Source organism: Poeciliopsis prolifica, unplaced genomic scaffold (genome assembly GCF_027474105.1).
Source record: "Poeciliopsis prolifica strain line A6 unplaced genomic scaffold, Auburn_PproV2 SCAFFOLD012, whole genome shotgun sequence".
Taxonomy (NCBI): Eukaryota; Metazoa; Chordata; class Actinopteri; order Cyprinodontiformes; family Poeciliidae; genus Poeciliopsis; species Poeciliopsis prolifica.
In genome coordinates, this window is record NW_026562387.1 from 12,590,583 (window position 1) to 12,607,383 (window position 16,801).

At 39.7% G+C, this 16,801-nt stretch overlaps 2 protein-coding genes across 3 annotated transcripts; one reads left to right on the forward strand and one right to left on the reverse strand.

The window, feature by feature from the left end:
- Positions 1 to 690: 690 nt before the first annotated feature.
- On the reverse strand, positions 691 to 3,954 carry LOC129364791 (OTU domain-containing protein 1). The gene has a single exon (XM_055037671.1). The coding sequence runs from the start codon at positions 3,768 to 3,770 to the stop codon at positions 2,484 to 2,486; it is 1,287 nt and encodes a 428-aa protein (XP_054893646.1). The 5' UTR covers positions 3,771 to 3,954; the 3' UTR covers positions 691 to 2,483.
- A 2,908-nt stretch (positions 3,955 to 6,862) lies between these two features.
- Positions 6,863 to 13,578, forward strand: tgif1 (TGFB-induced factor homeobox 1). 2 transcript variants are annotated; one of them, XM_055037672.1, is made up of 4 exons: positions 6,947 to 7,033; positions 7,153 to 7,256; positions 9,947 to 10,176; positions 11,980 to 13,578. In XM_055037672.1, exons 2-4 carry the CDS (start codon positions 7,160 to 7,162, stop codon positions 12,634 to 12,636), a joined length of 984 nt encoding a protein of 327 aa, XP_054893647.1. In that variant the 5' UTR covers positions 6,947 to 7,033; positions 7,153 to 7,159; the 3' UTR covers positions 12,637 to 13,578. The 2 variants fall into 2 exon arrangements, with proteins under 2 accessions (XP_054893648.1, XP_054893647.1); XM_055037673.1 differs by lacking the exon at positions 7,153 to 7,256 and having other exon boundaries at positions 6,863 to 7,033.
- The last annotated feature ends 3,223 nt before the right edge of the window (positions 13,579 to 16,801 follow it).

The window sequence follows — 16,801 nt, forward strand, 5'->3', positions numbered from 1 at the left end:
AACAGTTTTTTTTTTTTTCTTTTTGGTTTTTTTTTCTTTTCCTGGCATTGTGGCAGTTTTTCTTGGATGCAAACAAAAAAATAAATCAAGGGTCATTTCCTGCGCTCCAAATAATTTACTGAAACAAACCATTATGGAGGTATTTTGGAAACACTTCCAAGATCCTTATAAAAATAGATTGGAATGTGTTCCAGTAAGACTAAGGTATTTTTTTGGGGGGGTTTGAAAGTTTCCTGCAGATTTTGCTTTTAAAATTCTTACGTGGTCATAAGATCCATAGATACAGATTACTAGAGAAGATCCTTTTCTAACGTGACAAAGGTTGCTACCTCCATCTATTTCTGTTTATAAATCCGTAAATTTGTCATGTACTGTTTGATATTCGCATCTCTAATCTTTGCCACGTTACAGCCATAAACTAGTATATTTTCATCCGATTTTATGTGACAGACCAACACAAACTAGCACCTAACTGATGTGGAAACCAACTCATGGTTATAATTTTGTTTTTACACCAAGTTCTGCAGTCAGACCTGAATAATTGGCTTTAGGATCATTGTAAGTGACATAGTTCAAATGGAGTCAAGTACAGTCTTTGTGAGCGTTTCAGATAATATTAGCAAGAGCACATGAGGAAGAAAATATGAAATGTTAATTTGTAGATTAAAAAAAAAGCAGAAAAATGTAATCTCATTTTTACATTTTATTTGGAAACTATCCAAAAAATAAAAACAAATCCATGAAATTTATAGAAATGATTCAAGATCATCGAGACACCAAAACTTAATTGTGGTGGGACTTGGCATGGACTGGATAACGGTGTAAAGCAATTCTGGTTTCACAAATTCTAAAATGTACTATATTATGTGCCTACAGTTTGTGGTTGTTTTAATGATAAGCCAGATATAAGTGCCAGAGTGATTGGAATTTTTTTCAGTTGTGTAGAATATACTTTTTATTGCTACCCCTCCCCCACATGCTGCTGCTTGTCAGCTATCTGAAAAAAAAGAAAATACACCTTTTACTTGCTTAGAAAAAGAGAACAAAACATGATTTAAAACAAACAAAATAAAAAATGAAAATCAACCCATCACTCTTACTAAGAAGGTACTATGTTTGCTTTAAAACTACTGCAAAACTGAGTTAGTGCAACTTATATCTTTGTATATGTGAATGCTGTGATAAAAAAACAACAACAAAAAAAAACAGTTATACCTGTAGTAACATATTACCTCAGCAGCAGTAGGAAAATTTTACTGATTTTTTGTTAGGGCTGTACTACTGCAGATAAAATGTGGTGAGAATCTAATAACCAACCTATACCTAGATTGACTTTTTGTGCACAAGAGAGAAAACGGATAAATAAAAAAACAAAGATACAAATATATATGTATACATAAGAAAATGCAATCTAAAATTCCCTCCATTTCAAACTGCGTTCTTAAACATTTCAAAACAAAATTCCATAAATTTCCCAGTTCAAATGGACAGTTTTTTCAGCACTCTTTAATAAAATTTTGGACATTTGAATATAAAACACTAATGTTGAAATGGGTTAAATGGTTGTCACTTGTCCTATTATCTCTAGGTTTTGCAAGTCATGAAAATTAAACTGGCTTCATTTTTTTGGAATGCAAGGCTTCACTACTCTTTTGCGTCTGGACTGAGATCAGCTCCATCTTAAAATCTAGAATTCATTTCTCAAATAAAGACTGGCGGATCTCGCATAACATGTGGGTTCTCTATATTAGATCAAGAACTTTTTTCAAGTTTATTCGGGTTGGTCAAAATAAAGATCAGCAAATATGGTGTTTTGTTTTACATTTTACCCAGGCATGAATCACCAACCACATCTTTGGTTTTACCACTCTTTACAGTTACCTGAAACCTAAAAAGTAGTGAAATGTTTTTTTGTGAGGGTTTGAGGTACATTCAGTCAGTGAGTCAAAAAACAAACATAATAATGGGTAACATTAAAATGTAGTTGTGATGAAGCAAATCAAAAACAAAGCATGTCATCTAGACATAAAAACACTTAATTTTTTTGGTATTTTTAGATGTTTATCCTCAGAAAATAGAAAAGGAAAAGTCAGAAGTCCAACAGTTTCCTAAGTGCTTCTTGTACAAATTACAAACTGCATTGGAGCCCTGTTTAAAATGTGTCAACTGTTGCACAAATTATGTCAAAAGTATAAATGGTCGGCCAAGAAAAAGGCAAATAAATGTTGTACACTGCAAACATACTCACAACTCAAAGCATCACTGATGTCAAAGTAACTAAAATCATCCAGAGAACAAGCATACATCCTTCACACTCCAATCTGGAAGCTCTGGTATGTAGAAAAGCTCAAGCCTGTGCACTGCACTTTGTTTCACACAAAGAAATCTTATAAAAAATAATTTAAAGCAGGAAGAAAGTCATCAAAAGAGTCTCTGTCTTTCATTCTGTAAGAAAATATGTCCTCTGTCATACAAACTTTAATTCAAACATAACCATTTTGTTCTAGGTACATCTTAGACAACGAAGCTGCCATAGATTTTGCCAGGTCCTCGTCCCGCTTCCTCTGCATCTGTGATTGTCGACACCAGTCCTCATACTCTGGGTTGGGGAGACGCTTGTCCAATATGACATCGTAGTGACCATTGCTGAGCCAGCTAAGCCAGATTGCCGGTTTGGAAGCATCCTCCTCCCCAAGATAGTGCACCATGGTGGAAACAGTGGAACTCTCCAAGCTGCCACCAGTCGTAAGGTGGATGTTGACATTCAGCATTTGACTCATGGCCAGGAGCTCTGGATACCCAGCCCAGGTACCATCCTGCGCTGCGTTGATCAAGAACTCTCCAACGTCCCCCTCAATGATGGGTATGAACTCGTCCAGGTGGTCGGCGATGTGGTGCACGGTCTGCTCCCGCAGCTCCCCATGCCTTGCTTGGTCTCCGTATGTGGCCTTGCACACAGCTCTGTACAGGCAGTTGCCATCTGGAATGATGTGGTACCTGTACTTGTGTCTCTCCTGGAGGTACTTGTTCTGCCTCTCCACCTCAGCCAGATACCTGGTGACCTTATCGTTGATGTCCCCTGGTTTTTGGCCTCTCTGCGGTGGAGACTCCTGGAGGACACTGAGCTCAAAGGCCTTCTCCTCTTTACGTGACGACCCCATGGGAGAAAGTTCTTCCATATCCACTGAGAGAAATCCATTCCTTCTAGAAGAAGATGTTTGGGAAGAAGTTTCATCCTCGTATGAATTCCTCATCGTCCCATTGATACTGCTGCTCCTGAAAACATGATTCCCAGGAAACATCTCATCAGTTGCGTTGCCCAGATGGTTAATCATCTCCACCATTATATCTGAATCACAGTCATTGCAGAGCTGATTTTCACCTCTTTGCGACTTGTTCTTGGGCTCCTTGATGATGTGAACCGGTACAGACCTTTCCACTCCACCAGGTCTCCGAATTATTATCTCAGCCGTCGAGGTGAAGTGAACTGGCCTCACCGGTGAGGCTTCGTAGCAGGAAAAGGCTGGCATGTTTGTCTCAGCGCCGTTAGTCGCTGAAGTTGTGCGCAGTCGAAGTTGTCCGTCGACCTCAGAGGAACTTTGCGTCGCCGCGCTGGAGTGTTCGGGCGCGGGAGACGGGTTGACAGTAACTTTCCTGGACCCGGACGTCCTCGGGTAGTGTGTGAGAACGCTGTTGTACAGCTGCATGTTTGAAACACGGTGCTTTATAGCGGACGAAGCGGCCGAGCCGTTACGAAAACATGACAACATCGGCTAAAAATATATTAAGACCCTTGTCATCGGTGACAACAGCGGGGAGCTGTTGGGAACGTCTCCATGGCCCCCGGTCCCCTTATCAGCAACACCCAGAGACGACGACACGCTCCAGTTCGGGCTCTTTGCGTCATTTGCAGACAGGGTGCCTCCCTAATTTTAGAGTTGAAACTGCAACTGGACCCTGCTGGTTAAACAGTCAGGCAGGATGAAATCACAAAGACTTCCCTTCGAGATTTTCAAAATAAAATTACATTTAAAAAAATGTTCGGTATCTTTTTCAATCCAGTTTCTCATGTATAATTGTCCAAAGAAATATATTTTATAATATAAAAACACCAATCATGAATTGTGACATAGAACAAGATAACTGCAGTCAAGCATGCCAGCGGATAAACATACATAAAAAGCAGGGCCTGGGCAAATTGACACAATTATTACTAACTAATAATTGTGCCAACGTCCAGTTGTCAGTTGGTGATTTTAAGCTGTGAGTTATAAAGAAGGACTATCACTGGCCTCGTCAAAGCTTAGACAAATGCAAGGATGATATTCCTACTTTGAAACCCTAAAATGTTGCGAAAATAAAACAAATATCCAAAGAAGACTTGCTCCAAAGTGTTATTAAAAGCCCATCAACAGTTGTCACAAATGCTCTCCGGAAATTGCAGATGCTAGGAGTTTGTGAAACAAGTTCTCAAGTTTAGAGGGTGATAACATTTAATATAAGGTGATGTTAGTTTGGTTTATTGCCCTTCGCAAATTAAATCCTATTCTGAAAACATCTTGTTTCATTTACTCATGTGAAACAACACTTTGGGCAGCATTTGAGGTGTGCAAGCAAAGGGTTCCTAAAGCAGATTTGCACACAGAAAACAGGTTTGTATGATTTTTCCCCCTTCCTTATTATGTGAGGAAGGACTTTTTACTTATTAATTCAGTAAAAAGTCCTTCAGATTCTTTTTGTTAACATTTTCATAATATAGTTGCTCAATTTAAAGACTTTTCTCAAATATATCTTTGATACATTTAAATTTTCATTGAAAAAAAAATACATTTGTCTAAACATCAAAGTCAAATAGCTATTTTTAACGTGACTAATTTAGAGTTTATATTTTAGCTACTTGGCAAGTACATGCCCAGGAAGGTGACAACATTTTTGTCGTAAACAAGTGGCCCAAACGTTTATATGGAAAGATAACATTTTATTTTGAAAGGATGCATTTGCCGTCCGCTTTGTTTTGTCACTAGGTGACTTGACCTATCTCACTGACATCAGTGCAAGTCATAGGAAGGCACTATTTTTTATTTACAGTATGACTCTCAGTAGCCGAGAAGCATGGAAAGAGGAAAATAAAGAAGGAAAAATAACAATTAAGAAAGAAAGGAAGGAAGAAAAAGAAAGAATCTTATGAGATTTGGACGGAATAATTGTAGACAGTACATTTTGTGGGGGATTCAATAAATACATAAAATAACCACAATAATTGCAAACAAAATACAAATTGTAGAATGTAATATTTATATCATTGTATTAAATATGATATTTTCCATTTAGATTTTTTCTTGAATGACAGAAGGCTACAAGCCTTTGATATGACAAACTTGTTGATATGCCTATATTTAACACTTGGACTGTTAGACCTTCTGGAGATTCCCAGAATGTCACTGCTTTATATAGCCTTTACCTCATAGCAGTCATGTGGTTACATTTCAAGCTGTGACATGTTCTGATGAATTGATATCATCAGAGCATGATAATATAGATATTATAGCTGTTTGTCTGATTAACGCTGTCCTTGTCTAATCGTTCTGTTTAGGTGCATGGCCATGTCTTGGTAGGAACACTAGCATAATAGTTTTTGCATATTCAGGCGATGGATTCAGCAGTGCACTGTTTGATCTTAAAACCTTATGATATTATTTTTAACCTAACCCTGACACACAGTTTTTTTTTCCCTGACTAATCTCCTGAGTTATTTTATCTTCATGATATTATTTGTTCACTAATAAGCTGCATTCATACTGGTACCAAACAACAAAGGTAATAAGTTCAAATTAATTTTAGTTAGGGACATCAAATTAAAGAGGACTGAATAATAATAATAATAAATTCTTGAAATGACAAAATGTGGAAAAGCATAAGACATTCTCTTAGCTTGTAGTAAAAGTGTAAACATATCTTCAGTTGATATGTGGGCTGCAAAATCATATTTAAGATTTTCTTTTCTAAAACGTATTTATTCTCGTGTTTACGCATCCGGGGTTGCACGGAACCATCTTAACTACCAGAGGGAGCTCGAGGACCTCAGGTTTCCCTCACATTCAAACATAAACTCTGTGGCAAAACGAACCACTGGAGGGAGACATTTCCCCCCTCAAAGATGGAACCCAAGCGGTTGTTTGGAACAAATTCATGCAAACAGCCGATGCCACAGCAGCTGTCGCAAGGTTGCGGTCCGCATACAAATGAAGGCATCGATCGTTTTCCCCTCTCCATCGCCGTCCTTGTTGTTGGTTTCAATAACCTGAACTGGCGCACTATAACCCTCCAGCTGCTGCAAGGCGGGGTCAATGTGTCACTACTGCACCCACGTCTGGAGGTTTATATCAGCAATGGTAACATTATGAATACATTTAACTAACGTTAATTAATTTCCCGTAGCAAAATGAGAGAGAAAGGAGGAGGAGGTACATTATATTGTCCAACACTTAATAATTGAACCGTTTGAACCCTAATACGCGTAATAGGATCACACTCTTAAAAAGCAAAGCCTTTGGTAGAAGGTCTGGAGATAAATCAACAAAAACCTTTTCTGGGCTTTTTTTTTTAAAGAGGTTTTTTGCCGAAAGGCAAGCCGTGTTTGTTTCACTCAGTTACTGCCACGAGGTCCGCAGTGCTCCCTCCACCAGCCTGTTTTGTTTTCATTCCGAGCTCCCTCACTGGCGAAACAAATAACACGCTCTCCCCGCATATTGTTTTCAAAAGTGTGCGTACGCGCTAAGTTCTTATGCGTTTAGGGGGAATTCTGCGGTAGTTAAAAAGCCTGGCGAAACTGTATGCATTCATGTCAGTGGAACAAGCCGCGCTGATGTCAGAGATTTTCTTCCCCATGCAGCTCAACATGGTGGGAGGATCTCTGCGTTGAGTCACGCAGCTGTCAAAGATAGCTGTCACCCAGTTTCAGGTTCAAACACACACACACACAGAGTCAACGAGGAAAACGGCTTTGAGAGCCGAAGGGACGGAGTGGTCTCAGGTAAACCCCCACCACCACCTCTACTTTCTTTTTATATATATATATATACATCAAGATTCACAACAGGGGCCAAGAGAAGAGAGACCAGTATAAAACGTTTCTTTTTTTTTTTTAAAAAGAAACTTGATGAATAAGGATTTTCCCCCCCTGGGATACACACTGAACGGACGAAAAACAGGGGAATTACTGGGCATTTTACAAACGGAGATGAAGACGAAAAAAGGTATGTGGGACGTTTGTTGTAGAAGAGTACCAAAAAAAAAAACGTAAGCTTCATTTACTGGGAAAAAAAACAGTAAACAGAACGATTCTCCTCATATGCAAACCATGCAGTCCATTGTTTCCTTCTCAGACATGACAGGGGGCTTTTCTTCCACCATGTGCTGGCGCGGTGTCAAAAGTGGATATGCTTGTTTTTCGCTCACCGTTTAAGATTAGTTACACGTGTGTTTATGCTACTTCTGTTTGTGTCGCGCTATCCCATGTTTACGTGTTTTTAGAACGAAGTCTCGACCTGAATTGAAAGCGCAAAACGTTAAAACTTAAGAGGAAGACGCCAAGGTTTTTGGGTGTTTTTAACCTTTGTATTTAGGCATTTTTTCATTAAATAAGTGACGAAGTAATACAGCGACGATAAAAGCCAAAGTTGGTGGCACTATTGTTGTGCTCGCGAGTTTGTGACATTTTCACAACGTGCTTTCGTATAAAAAAAAATTGATACATTGTATCTTTTCGGTCTTAAAGAGACAAACACATTAAGCGCGGCTTTAAAGCGTCTGAAATCAGAAAGTAGGCTAATGTTCTTATTGACCTCATTGTTGGGAAGTTGGCTGTTGCCTTGTTCGTGGACCTCGTGGTGCAGTTCCTTCACGCAGGCACACAATAGAAACCATCTTACAAGTTGTGTTAAACTCACTAAACCAGCGACGTGGATGAGTTTGAACACTTTTCTGATCATTCTGGTTAGTTGTAAGTTTTAGGAAGGTGTTGAGTTCACCATAAAGTGTCTCTTGGCGAGTGGAAACTTTTCAGTTGGGTACAAAGACGCACGCAGCCCATGGGTTCTTTTGTTTAGTCTGGAGACGCTGATTTGCAACAGGTCTCCCCTCCCCCTTTCCCCTCTTCTCCAGCCTACGTAATTACCTCATCCTGTTGGGAACTTTCTTGCTCTTTTCCTACTACTTTGTTCTAATGCAGACCACTTAAACCTCATCTGTCCTTTGAATTTTCTTACATGGCTCCCTAAGCTGTCCAGATGTAAATATTGGTCGAAATATTACACAAGCTACTGGCAAGCTGCTTCAAAAGTTATTTCTTTCAGAAGAGGAATTTTCCAAATGAATACTTGTGCTTAAATGTAGTTTTCAGTTTGCTGCCAGTCAGGCAGTGATTATATACTCTTATCAATATGTTGAACTTCAATATGAAGTTAAAAAAAAAAAAATCCATGTGCCCTTCTGAGAGTTTAAAGTAATTTGCATGAGATGCCTGGGGAAGTCCCAAAGCGACTGGAGTTTTCTCCAGCTTTATAGGGCCTAAAGTAACACAGCACTGCCCCCTTCTGACCTGTTGCTGCGTACTGCTGGTCTGCTGGCTGAAATGTTTATTTCTCTTATTTACAAAAAAATACTCATTTGGCTGTTTAGAAATATTTCTAACCACAGAAGAATTTGCAGGTTTACAGAGGCCATAAGGGTTCGTAGTCCTAAAGGTGTTGTATTGTTCCAAGTATATACTTTACGCAACTAATTCACAAATTCAAGCTTAAACCTCGAACCCCCCAAAAAATGTCAGATGTAATGCCTCCTTTGTTTTTGGTGTAGTTCAATGAGTGCTTTTTGTCGCCACCTACAGGCACAGTTCGTGTGACATTTGGGTCACTTTTGTTTCATATGTGTGGACAATAATCATTGCCATGTTTACAAAGTGTCTTTTAGAAAACACAAATGGACAGAAAACATTCTCACATGTGTATGGCCTTAAATTCCTTGTCAGTCAGGCTGACAGTCTCAGTGTAAAAACGTAAGAGGTGTCACCCATCACTAATGTAGGGCTACGGGGTCTAACAAATATCGAAATGAATATCAAATTGTCATTTATAAACTTTAATTTAACGTATAAAAATAAATTAGTCAATGCACAGATTAAGGGAACAAAATGCATGTTACTGATAACACTCATTGGATGTAATAATTAGAAATATTTTCTGTTTTAATAAAAAACAAATGTATTGCCTCAGTTATTACAGTTTTTGTAGCATTAATATTGCTAAAGTTTGCTTTCTTGTGAGGATCACATACCAGCCTTGGACGAGTCAGCATGAGGAATCTCGTGTTTTCCCCCAACAGAACCACCACTGACACTGCAAGACAGCTAGACCCACTTTGCTGTTTACCTAAGATGTTATAATAAATACATTTTGGGGCAGCAGAGAAATTCCTGGAAAAAAGGGGTTAAGTATATTATTTAGTCATGAGAGTGACTTTGTTGAAATGTCACTCTCATGTTGATTCAAAAGGCCCAAAACCTTGTTTGATAAGGACGAAGATTGAAAGCAGAACCTTCAATTATTTTTTTTTAAAAAGGCAAAGCTCCTGTTGTTAAAAAACGGAATCCCTTGTACATGTCCCTTTCCCTACTGTTTGGTCGGTTTGTGAAGGCAGGGCTTTTTAACTGACACAGCATCAGGCAAGCCTTTGTGACGTCCCCCCCTCCTTCAATTTCTCCCCCTCCTCTTTTTTTCCTTCTCACATCCTCCCTCCCTCGCTCCTTATATGAATCACATGGCTGAACTTGACAGCTCGCTTCTGACACATCAGCTGCCTCCCAGACGGTCTCTGCGGGACTTGATGAAAACCGGATAGGCTTCCCCCCCCCGTCCTATCCTAATGTGCTCTCCTTTTCTTGTTTCAGGTCTGACAATGCTGTCGGGGAGCGAGACGGATGATGAGGATAGCGTCGACGCCCCCCTGGATCTGTCCTCGAGTGCCGGGAGCAACGGGAAGAGGAAACGGAGAGGGAACCTGCCCAAAGAGTCGGTCCAGATTCTTAGGGATTGGCTGTATGAGCACCGTTACAATGCTTACCCATCAGAGCAGGAGAAGGCCCTTCTCTCTAAGCAGACTCAGCTCTCTACGTTGCAGGTATGAAGTAAAGACACATAAAATTACCAAAGACTTGCTGCCAGTAAACAAGTAAAAAAAAAAAGCCACTGTAAAACTTGAGAGGAAACAAGCGTGAGCTTTAGTGACTCATATCCTGTCAAGATGGCAAACGCAACACGTCAACAGTGAATTGAAGGTCATCCAAACCAGCTTGACGTTGCAACACAAAAAGTATATGAGGCAACGTGAGTAAACTCACTCCCTGTGAGTGCTGCTGGTTTGGCTGAGAGACATTGGACAGGAATTTCCCTCCCTCTAGTCTCATTCCATCCCAGCTGTCTGGGAACAATGCATAGTCATTTACATAGTTAGAGTTACAGGCCTCCCTGAGCCAGTTACAACTAGCCTAAAGGAGTGGACAAAAAGAGTGGTGGGACAACAGTTGTTAATAGTTTGACAAAGGAGATTAGCTCTTATTGTTAAAATACATAATTTAAAGGGAGAGTTCAGAATTTTTCAAGTTAAGTCATAGGTAGTTAATGTACTACTCGCTGTAGATGATTCTTAGCATTTTTATTCAGTATTAATCAAGATCAGTTGGTTCCCTCCACTGACATTCAAGAGCAGGGTCCAAGATCGAAAGCAAAGTTCAACTATTTTTAAATATACAAAAACTAAAGTCTCATACATGTTTAAGTGAATATTATTTTACAAAATTTAAATTCATAGTTAATTTGTTTTGGTTGGCTATTTACATAGAAGTCTCATTTTTGAGGTGGTGTGTCAACAGTAATCTTCCTGATAGAAACTGCAGTGTAAAATAAAAAAAATAAAATGTAATTCACATAAATGCCTATTTTCTCAATTATACACTTTATCTCTATTAAAGAAGTGGCTGCATATCTTTTACATGCTCCTTCTCAATATGTGTTTCACTGAAGAAGCTCATTGGTGATGCACAAGATTCAGACAAGAATCCTTTAATCTTGTCTGAATAGTCATAGGTAATTTGTGAATTGAACTGCCTAATGATAAAATGAGAAGGGTTAAAGGTTTGTAACATAGCATTTGCTTTAGCCACTGTGTTTCTGAGATAAGAGTTGTTTTTATGATGGCAACAGCTTACTTTGATCTTGGCCTCTCTTGGACCAGCTATTAGCTATATCTTTCAGTGCAACTCATTTGGACTCTTGCGAATTAAATGGTGCCAGTGAAATTATGGTGCATGCTATTTGTGCTAAGTGTAGTTTTAGTGTCTCCAATGAGAAATGTAACAAGAAGTCCTCTTGAAGTTTGCATTCTCCCTGTAGAAGAGCTTGCAGAATGGTGATTGTGCATAGAAACCCTAGTGAAAGTTACAGGGAATAAGAATTGACCTTTTGATGGAATGCATCTGCTTACACAAGTGGCACACAATATGATCCTGTAGTGTGGAAACATGTAAAATTTGGAGAAATACATTATCTTTTAATGCCAATTTAAGTTGGTACCACAAAAGTAAGGAAAACCCAGTGATTTCCCTGCTTGGAACTAGGATTCGACTGAAATGTTGCATAATTCCCAGAATTACGCAAATCAAATGCGCCACCGTTTACCGCTGGTCTCGTATTAACTGCTAATCCTTAAAAAGAACCTTTAAAAAGTTCCCACTCTATGAAGTCTAAATTTAAAACTTTGAATTTATAAACTCTGCACTTCAGTAGTCCCAGAATATGTGGTAATTGCCTTTTACCCACTTCCATCAGTTCTTAATTTGTGAAACTTTTTTTTTTGTATGCATAAAATGTTAGCCAAACGATGCAGCTTTCTCATTAAAGTGTCTCATGTGCCTGTTTTTTTCAGGTGTGTAACTGGTTTATCAATGCCCGGCGACGACTCCTCCCAGAGATGCTGAGAAAAGACGGCAAAGATCCCAACCAGTTCACCATATCCAGGAAAGGGAGCAAGGCTGGTGACAGCTTCTCTGACAGCTCCCAGTCTCCAAAACACAGCAGTCCTGCTGCGGGTGCAGAGGAGGCCTGTGACAAACGCACCCTCCACCCTTCCAGCTTCGATCCCAGCATTCCCAGTGTTCTGAGGAAGCCTGTGTCCCACTCCATGTCCTCTCCAGTCTCATCGTCTCCCACTCCTGGCCTCATTCCAAACCGGCCCTCTGTCATCTGTCACACTACTGTCACCACAGCCATGCAGGCCAGCCCGACAGCCTCCCATCCTTCGGTGCCAGGAATGAACTGCGACAGGGCGGCCGAGCTGTTGCAGTCCGTGCAGGCTCAAGCGATGTTCCGGTGCCGGGATGAGGGGCCACTCTCTGCCACCACCACCATTCTCAACAGCAGCAGCATGGAGGGCAACCTCAGCCCCCGCAGCGGCCTGTTCAACACCCCTCCCCCAACCCCTCCAGACCTCACACAGGACTTCAGCGGCTTCCAGCTCCTCGTGGACGTGGCCCTCAAACGGGCTGCGGAGATGGAGCTGCAAGCCAAACAGCTGGTGTCCTAAAGGAGAAGCGGGGGGATGGGGGGAGGAGACTGACTTTGCGTCTCGAATGTGGAACTCCTCAGTTCAGTGACTTTTTTTTTTCTGCACGCAAGAGAGAACAAAACCACATGAAAGCCTGATCATTTCTATTTTTGGTATACCAATCGACATGATGAGGATTTTTTTTTTTTGTTTTTTTGTTTTATTTTTAAAAAAACTGTATCAAGGTGCCTTGGCTGTAAGTTTAGTCATTTCATATACATGCGTATGTATCTACATGTGTATTTTATTTGCACACAGGGACCAAAAATGTTATCAAAAAAATGCTGCCTGTCTTTATGTCTTTGACTTGTACTGAATATCGCCGTAGAGGGATGGAGCAAGAGCTGGATGATTCAGACGGGTCGCGTCCACACTCATTTACGGTTAAAAACATTTCAGAGTTCCTGATTGCTCTGCCTCATTCATTTGCACACTAAAGGCAGAAAAAGGTCATCTCAGTGTCTTACACTTTGCTCTTGGCATCGATGAAAAACTTATTCACTACTGTAGTTAATGTTTAACTGTTTTCATAAGTATAGTTATGATTTTTGTCATTTACTTTTAGCTAATTTTAAAATAAACTTTTTTTATACTCTTATTTTCATACCAAGGGATATTTTTCAGATGATCAATGTAGCAGGTTCTTAGACTGAGCCTTCACCCCTCACCATCACTCAGCGAAAACAACGGCCAGTGGACTGTAAAGTTATAAACACTACATATTTCTGTTTAACAAACTGAAAGACATTTTTTTTTTAAATTTTGAAATCACCAAAAACAAACATTTTCACCTATAATAGGATCATGTGTACAATTGATGTGACACAATGCCCAATGATGTGATTTCTTTTCATACTGTGCAATGTTTGTGGCAAAAAAAGTGGTCACATGGGATTCAAATAAAGTTTTGTTTTTTCTAAATATTGATCTTCATTTTTTTGGTGATAATTCCTTGTTGCTTAAACTACAAACAAATCGTCATTGTTGAAGAAACCTATGGCTGTGCTGTATCCAAGCAGGCCATTAGAACATTGAGTGGAAGGAAAAGTTTGCAGACAGAATAACCTCACTAGTAGATCCATCTCCATGCCACACAGCATTGAAGTAGTGAGAGATGCAAAAGTAGTCACAACCAAATACTGGCTTGACACACTGTAGAGTACACTCATATGTTTTAGTCAACTAATGATTCTATAAAATATGCATTGAGTCTGTTTTTTTTTTATGATAGTCAGTGTACCACCTGATTCTAAGAATCACACACAATATTTTCCCAGTTACAGCTACGAACTGCCTAATAGAAGAGTAGAGCGGTATACAAATAAATAAAAGTTACTTAAACTTAAAAATTAGATTTTTTGTGGTGCCCTGCTGTCAGTAGAAGCAACTACCCTGACTGTAAATCCTTTACAACCTTAATCTGAGCATTTGCATCATTATTTCCACAGACATTCCAGAGTGTTTCACATTGATAGATAATGGGTGGCACACAACCTCCAACTGCCATTTGCCATGTGGTATTACAATGTCAAAAGCACACTTTGGTCTTTGCCCCTCTGAGACTGGAAGTTAGCTTCAGCCTCTGGGACCAACTAGTCTTAATGTACATTAAATTAAGTCTTGAGAGATATCTACTGAATTAGATATTAGCTACTTACAGTTAGGGCCAGAAATATTTGGACAGTGACACAGGTATTGTTATTTTAGCTGTTGACAAAAATATGTTCAGAAATACAATTTATATATAATATGGGCTGAAAGTGCACACTCCCAGCTGCAATATGAGAGTTTCCACATCCAAATCGGAGAAAGGGTTTAGGAATCATAGCTCTGTAATGCAGAGTCTCCTCTTTTTCAAGGGACCAAAAGTAATTGGACAATGGACTCCAAAGGCTGCAAGTAACTCAAAAGCCTGTTAACCTGTAATCAAGTAAGTAGTTAAAAGGTCTGGGGTTGTTTCCAGGTGTGTGGTTTTGCATTTGGAAGCTGTTGCTGTGACCAAACAACATGCGGTCAAAGGAGCTCTCAATTGAGGTGAAGCAGAACATCCTGAGGCTTAAAAAAAAGAAAAAATCCATCAGAGAGATAGCAGACATGCTTGGAGTAGCAAAATCAACAGTCGGGTGCATTCTGAGGAAAAAGGAATTGACTGGTGAGCTTGGGAACTCAAAAAGGCCTGGGCGTCCACTGAAGACAACAGTGGTGGATGATCGCCGCATACTTTCTTTGGTGAAGAAGGACCCGTTCACAACATCAACTGAGGTCCAGAACACTCTCAGAGAAGTAGGTGTATCTGTCTCTAAGTCAACAGTAAAGAGAAGACTCCATGAAAGCAAATACAAAGGGTTCACATGTAGATGCAAACCATTCATCAATTCCAAAAATAGACAGGCCAGAGTTAAATTGCCCAAAAACACCTCAAGAAGCCAGCCCAGTTTCTGGAAAAGTATTCTATGGACAGATGAGACAAAGATCAACCTGTACCAGAATGATGGGAAGAAAAAAGTTTGGAGAAGAAAGGGAACGGCACATGATCCAAGGCACACCACATCCTCTGTAAAACATGGTGATGGCATGGGCATGCATGGCTTTCAATGGCACTGGGTCACTTGTGTTTATTGATGACATAACAGCAGACAAGAGTAGCCGGATGAATTCTGAAGTGTACCGGGATATACTGTCAGCCCAGATTCAGCCAAATGCTGCAAAGTTGATCAGACGGCGCTTCACAGTACAGATGGATAATGACCCCAAGCATACAGCCAAAGCTACCCAGGAGTTTCATGAGAGCAAAAAGGTGGAATATTCTGCAATGGCCAAGTCAATCACCAGATCTTAACCCAATTGAGCATGCATTTCACTTGCTCAAATCCAGACTTCAGACGGAAAGACCCACTAACAAGCAAGACCTGAAGGTGCGGCTGTAAAGGCCTGGCAAGCATTAAGAAGGAGGAAACCCAGCGTTTGGTGATGTCCATGGGTTCCAGACTTAAGGCAGTGATTGCCTCCAAAGGATTCGCAACAAAATATTGAGAAAAAAACTTTTTTGTTTGGGTTATGTTTATATGTCCAATTACTTTTGAGCTCCTAAAATGTGGAGTGTTTGTAAACAAATGTGTACAATTCCTACATTTTCTATCAGATATTTTTGTTCAACCCTTTAAATTAAACGTTACAATCTGCACTTGAATTCTGTTGTAGAGGTTTCATTTCAAATCCAATGCGGTGGCATGCAGAGCCCAACTCACAAATATTGTGTTACTGTCCAAATATTTCTGGCCCTAACTGTATTCTTTCAACCAAACCACACTTGAAAAATCCTCAACTATCCCTTTAATGTGCATTCAATCTCCAGTAGTAAATCCAATTTAAATTTGGAGATTACATTTTCACCCTTTCAAGGTAAGCAGAAGGCTTTGAGTTAGACAGTTCTGTAAATAAAAGCATGGAATACAGGAGCACAGAAACAGTGTGACACTCTCATCATTCTTTCCACAGGCATTCCAGGGTGTGAGAGGTTTTACGACTAGTCCTGTGAATTAGCATAATCCTGCATAAATTATCATGTAGCAAACTGCAGACATCATCAGTTTCTTGGCAGTGGGGGCTGATGGGTCTACATCTCAATGGCTCACAACAGGCAGAAAATGAAGGCTTGAACTGCATCATTCTAATCCTGCTGAACACTTTCTATCAATGGCCTTATCAAGATTTAGTTCATTTAACTTCAAAATAAATATCTAAAAAATATATACATCTTTGACTAAACAAACAAAAAAAAAACAGGGGTTTAAGTGAAGCTTATTTAGGAGACTATGATCAGTCAGTATCTTACCCTTAGGAACTGTCTATTCGGACACTTGATTTACATTCTGAAATATAAATCTCAGAGTTGAAAGTTGGAAAAGTTCAAGTGTCAAAGAGTGACTACCAGTTTGGACAGTCAGCAGTCTCTGGGGTCCCTGAGGTCAACATCCCAGAGAGCTGGAGTACATCAGCAACATTGTCAAAATAGCTAAAAGCTCATTTTTTTCCCCACTTCAACCAGCTAAAAATGTATTTCTTACACATGAAAAACAATTGGTAGCGTTAAAATTGTGTCTTAATTGATGCCATCACAGTTGAATTAGGTGGATATTGTCCA

Coding starts and splice junctions, on each gene's coding strand:
- LOC129364791 (XM_055037671.1), bottom strand. CDS start 3,770: ATGTTGTCATGTTTTCGTAACGGCTCGGCCGCTTCGTCCGCTATAAAG.
- tgif1 (XM_055037672.1), top strand. CDS start 7,160: ATGAATAAGGATTTTCCCCCCCTGGGATACACACTGAACGGACGAAAA. Junction 7,257..9,946: donor GGAGATGAAGACGAAAAAAG/GTATGTGGGACG, acceptor TTCTTGTTTCAG/GTCTGACAATGCTGTCGGGG. Junction 10,177..11,979: donor CTCAGCTCTCTACGTTGCAG/GTATGAAGTAAA, acceptor TGTTTTTTTCAG/GTGTGTAACTGGTTTATCAA.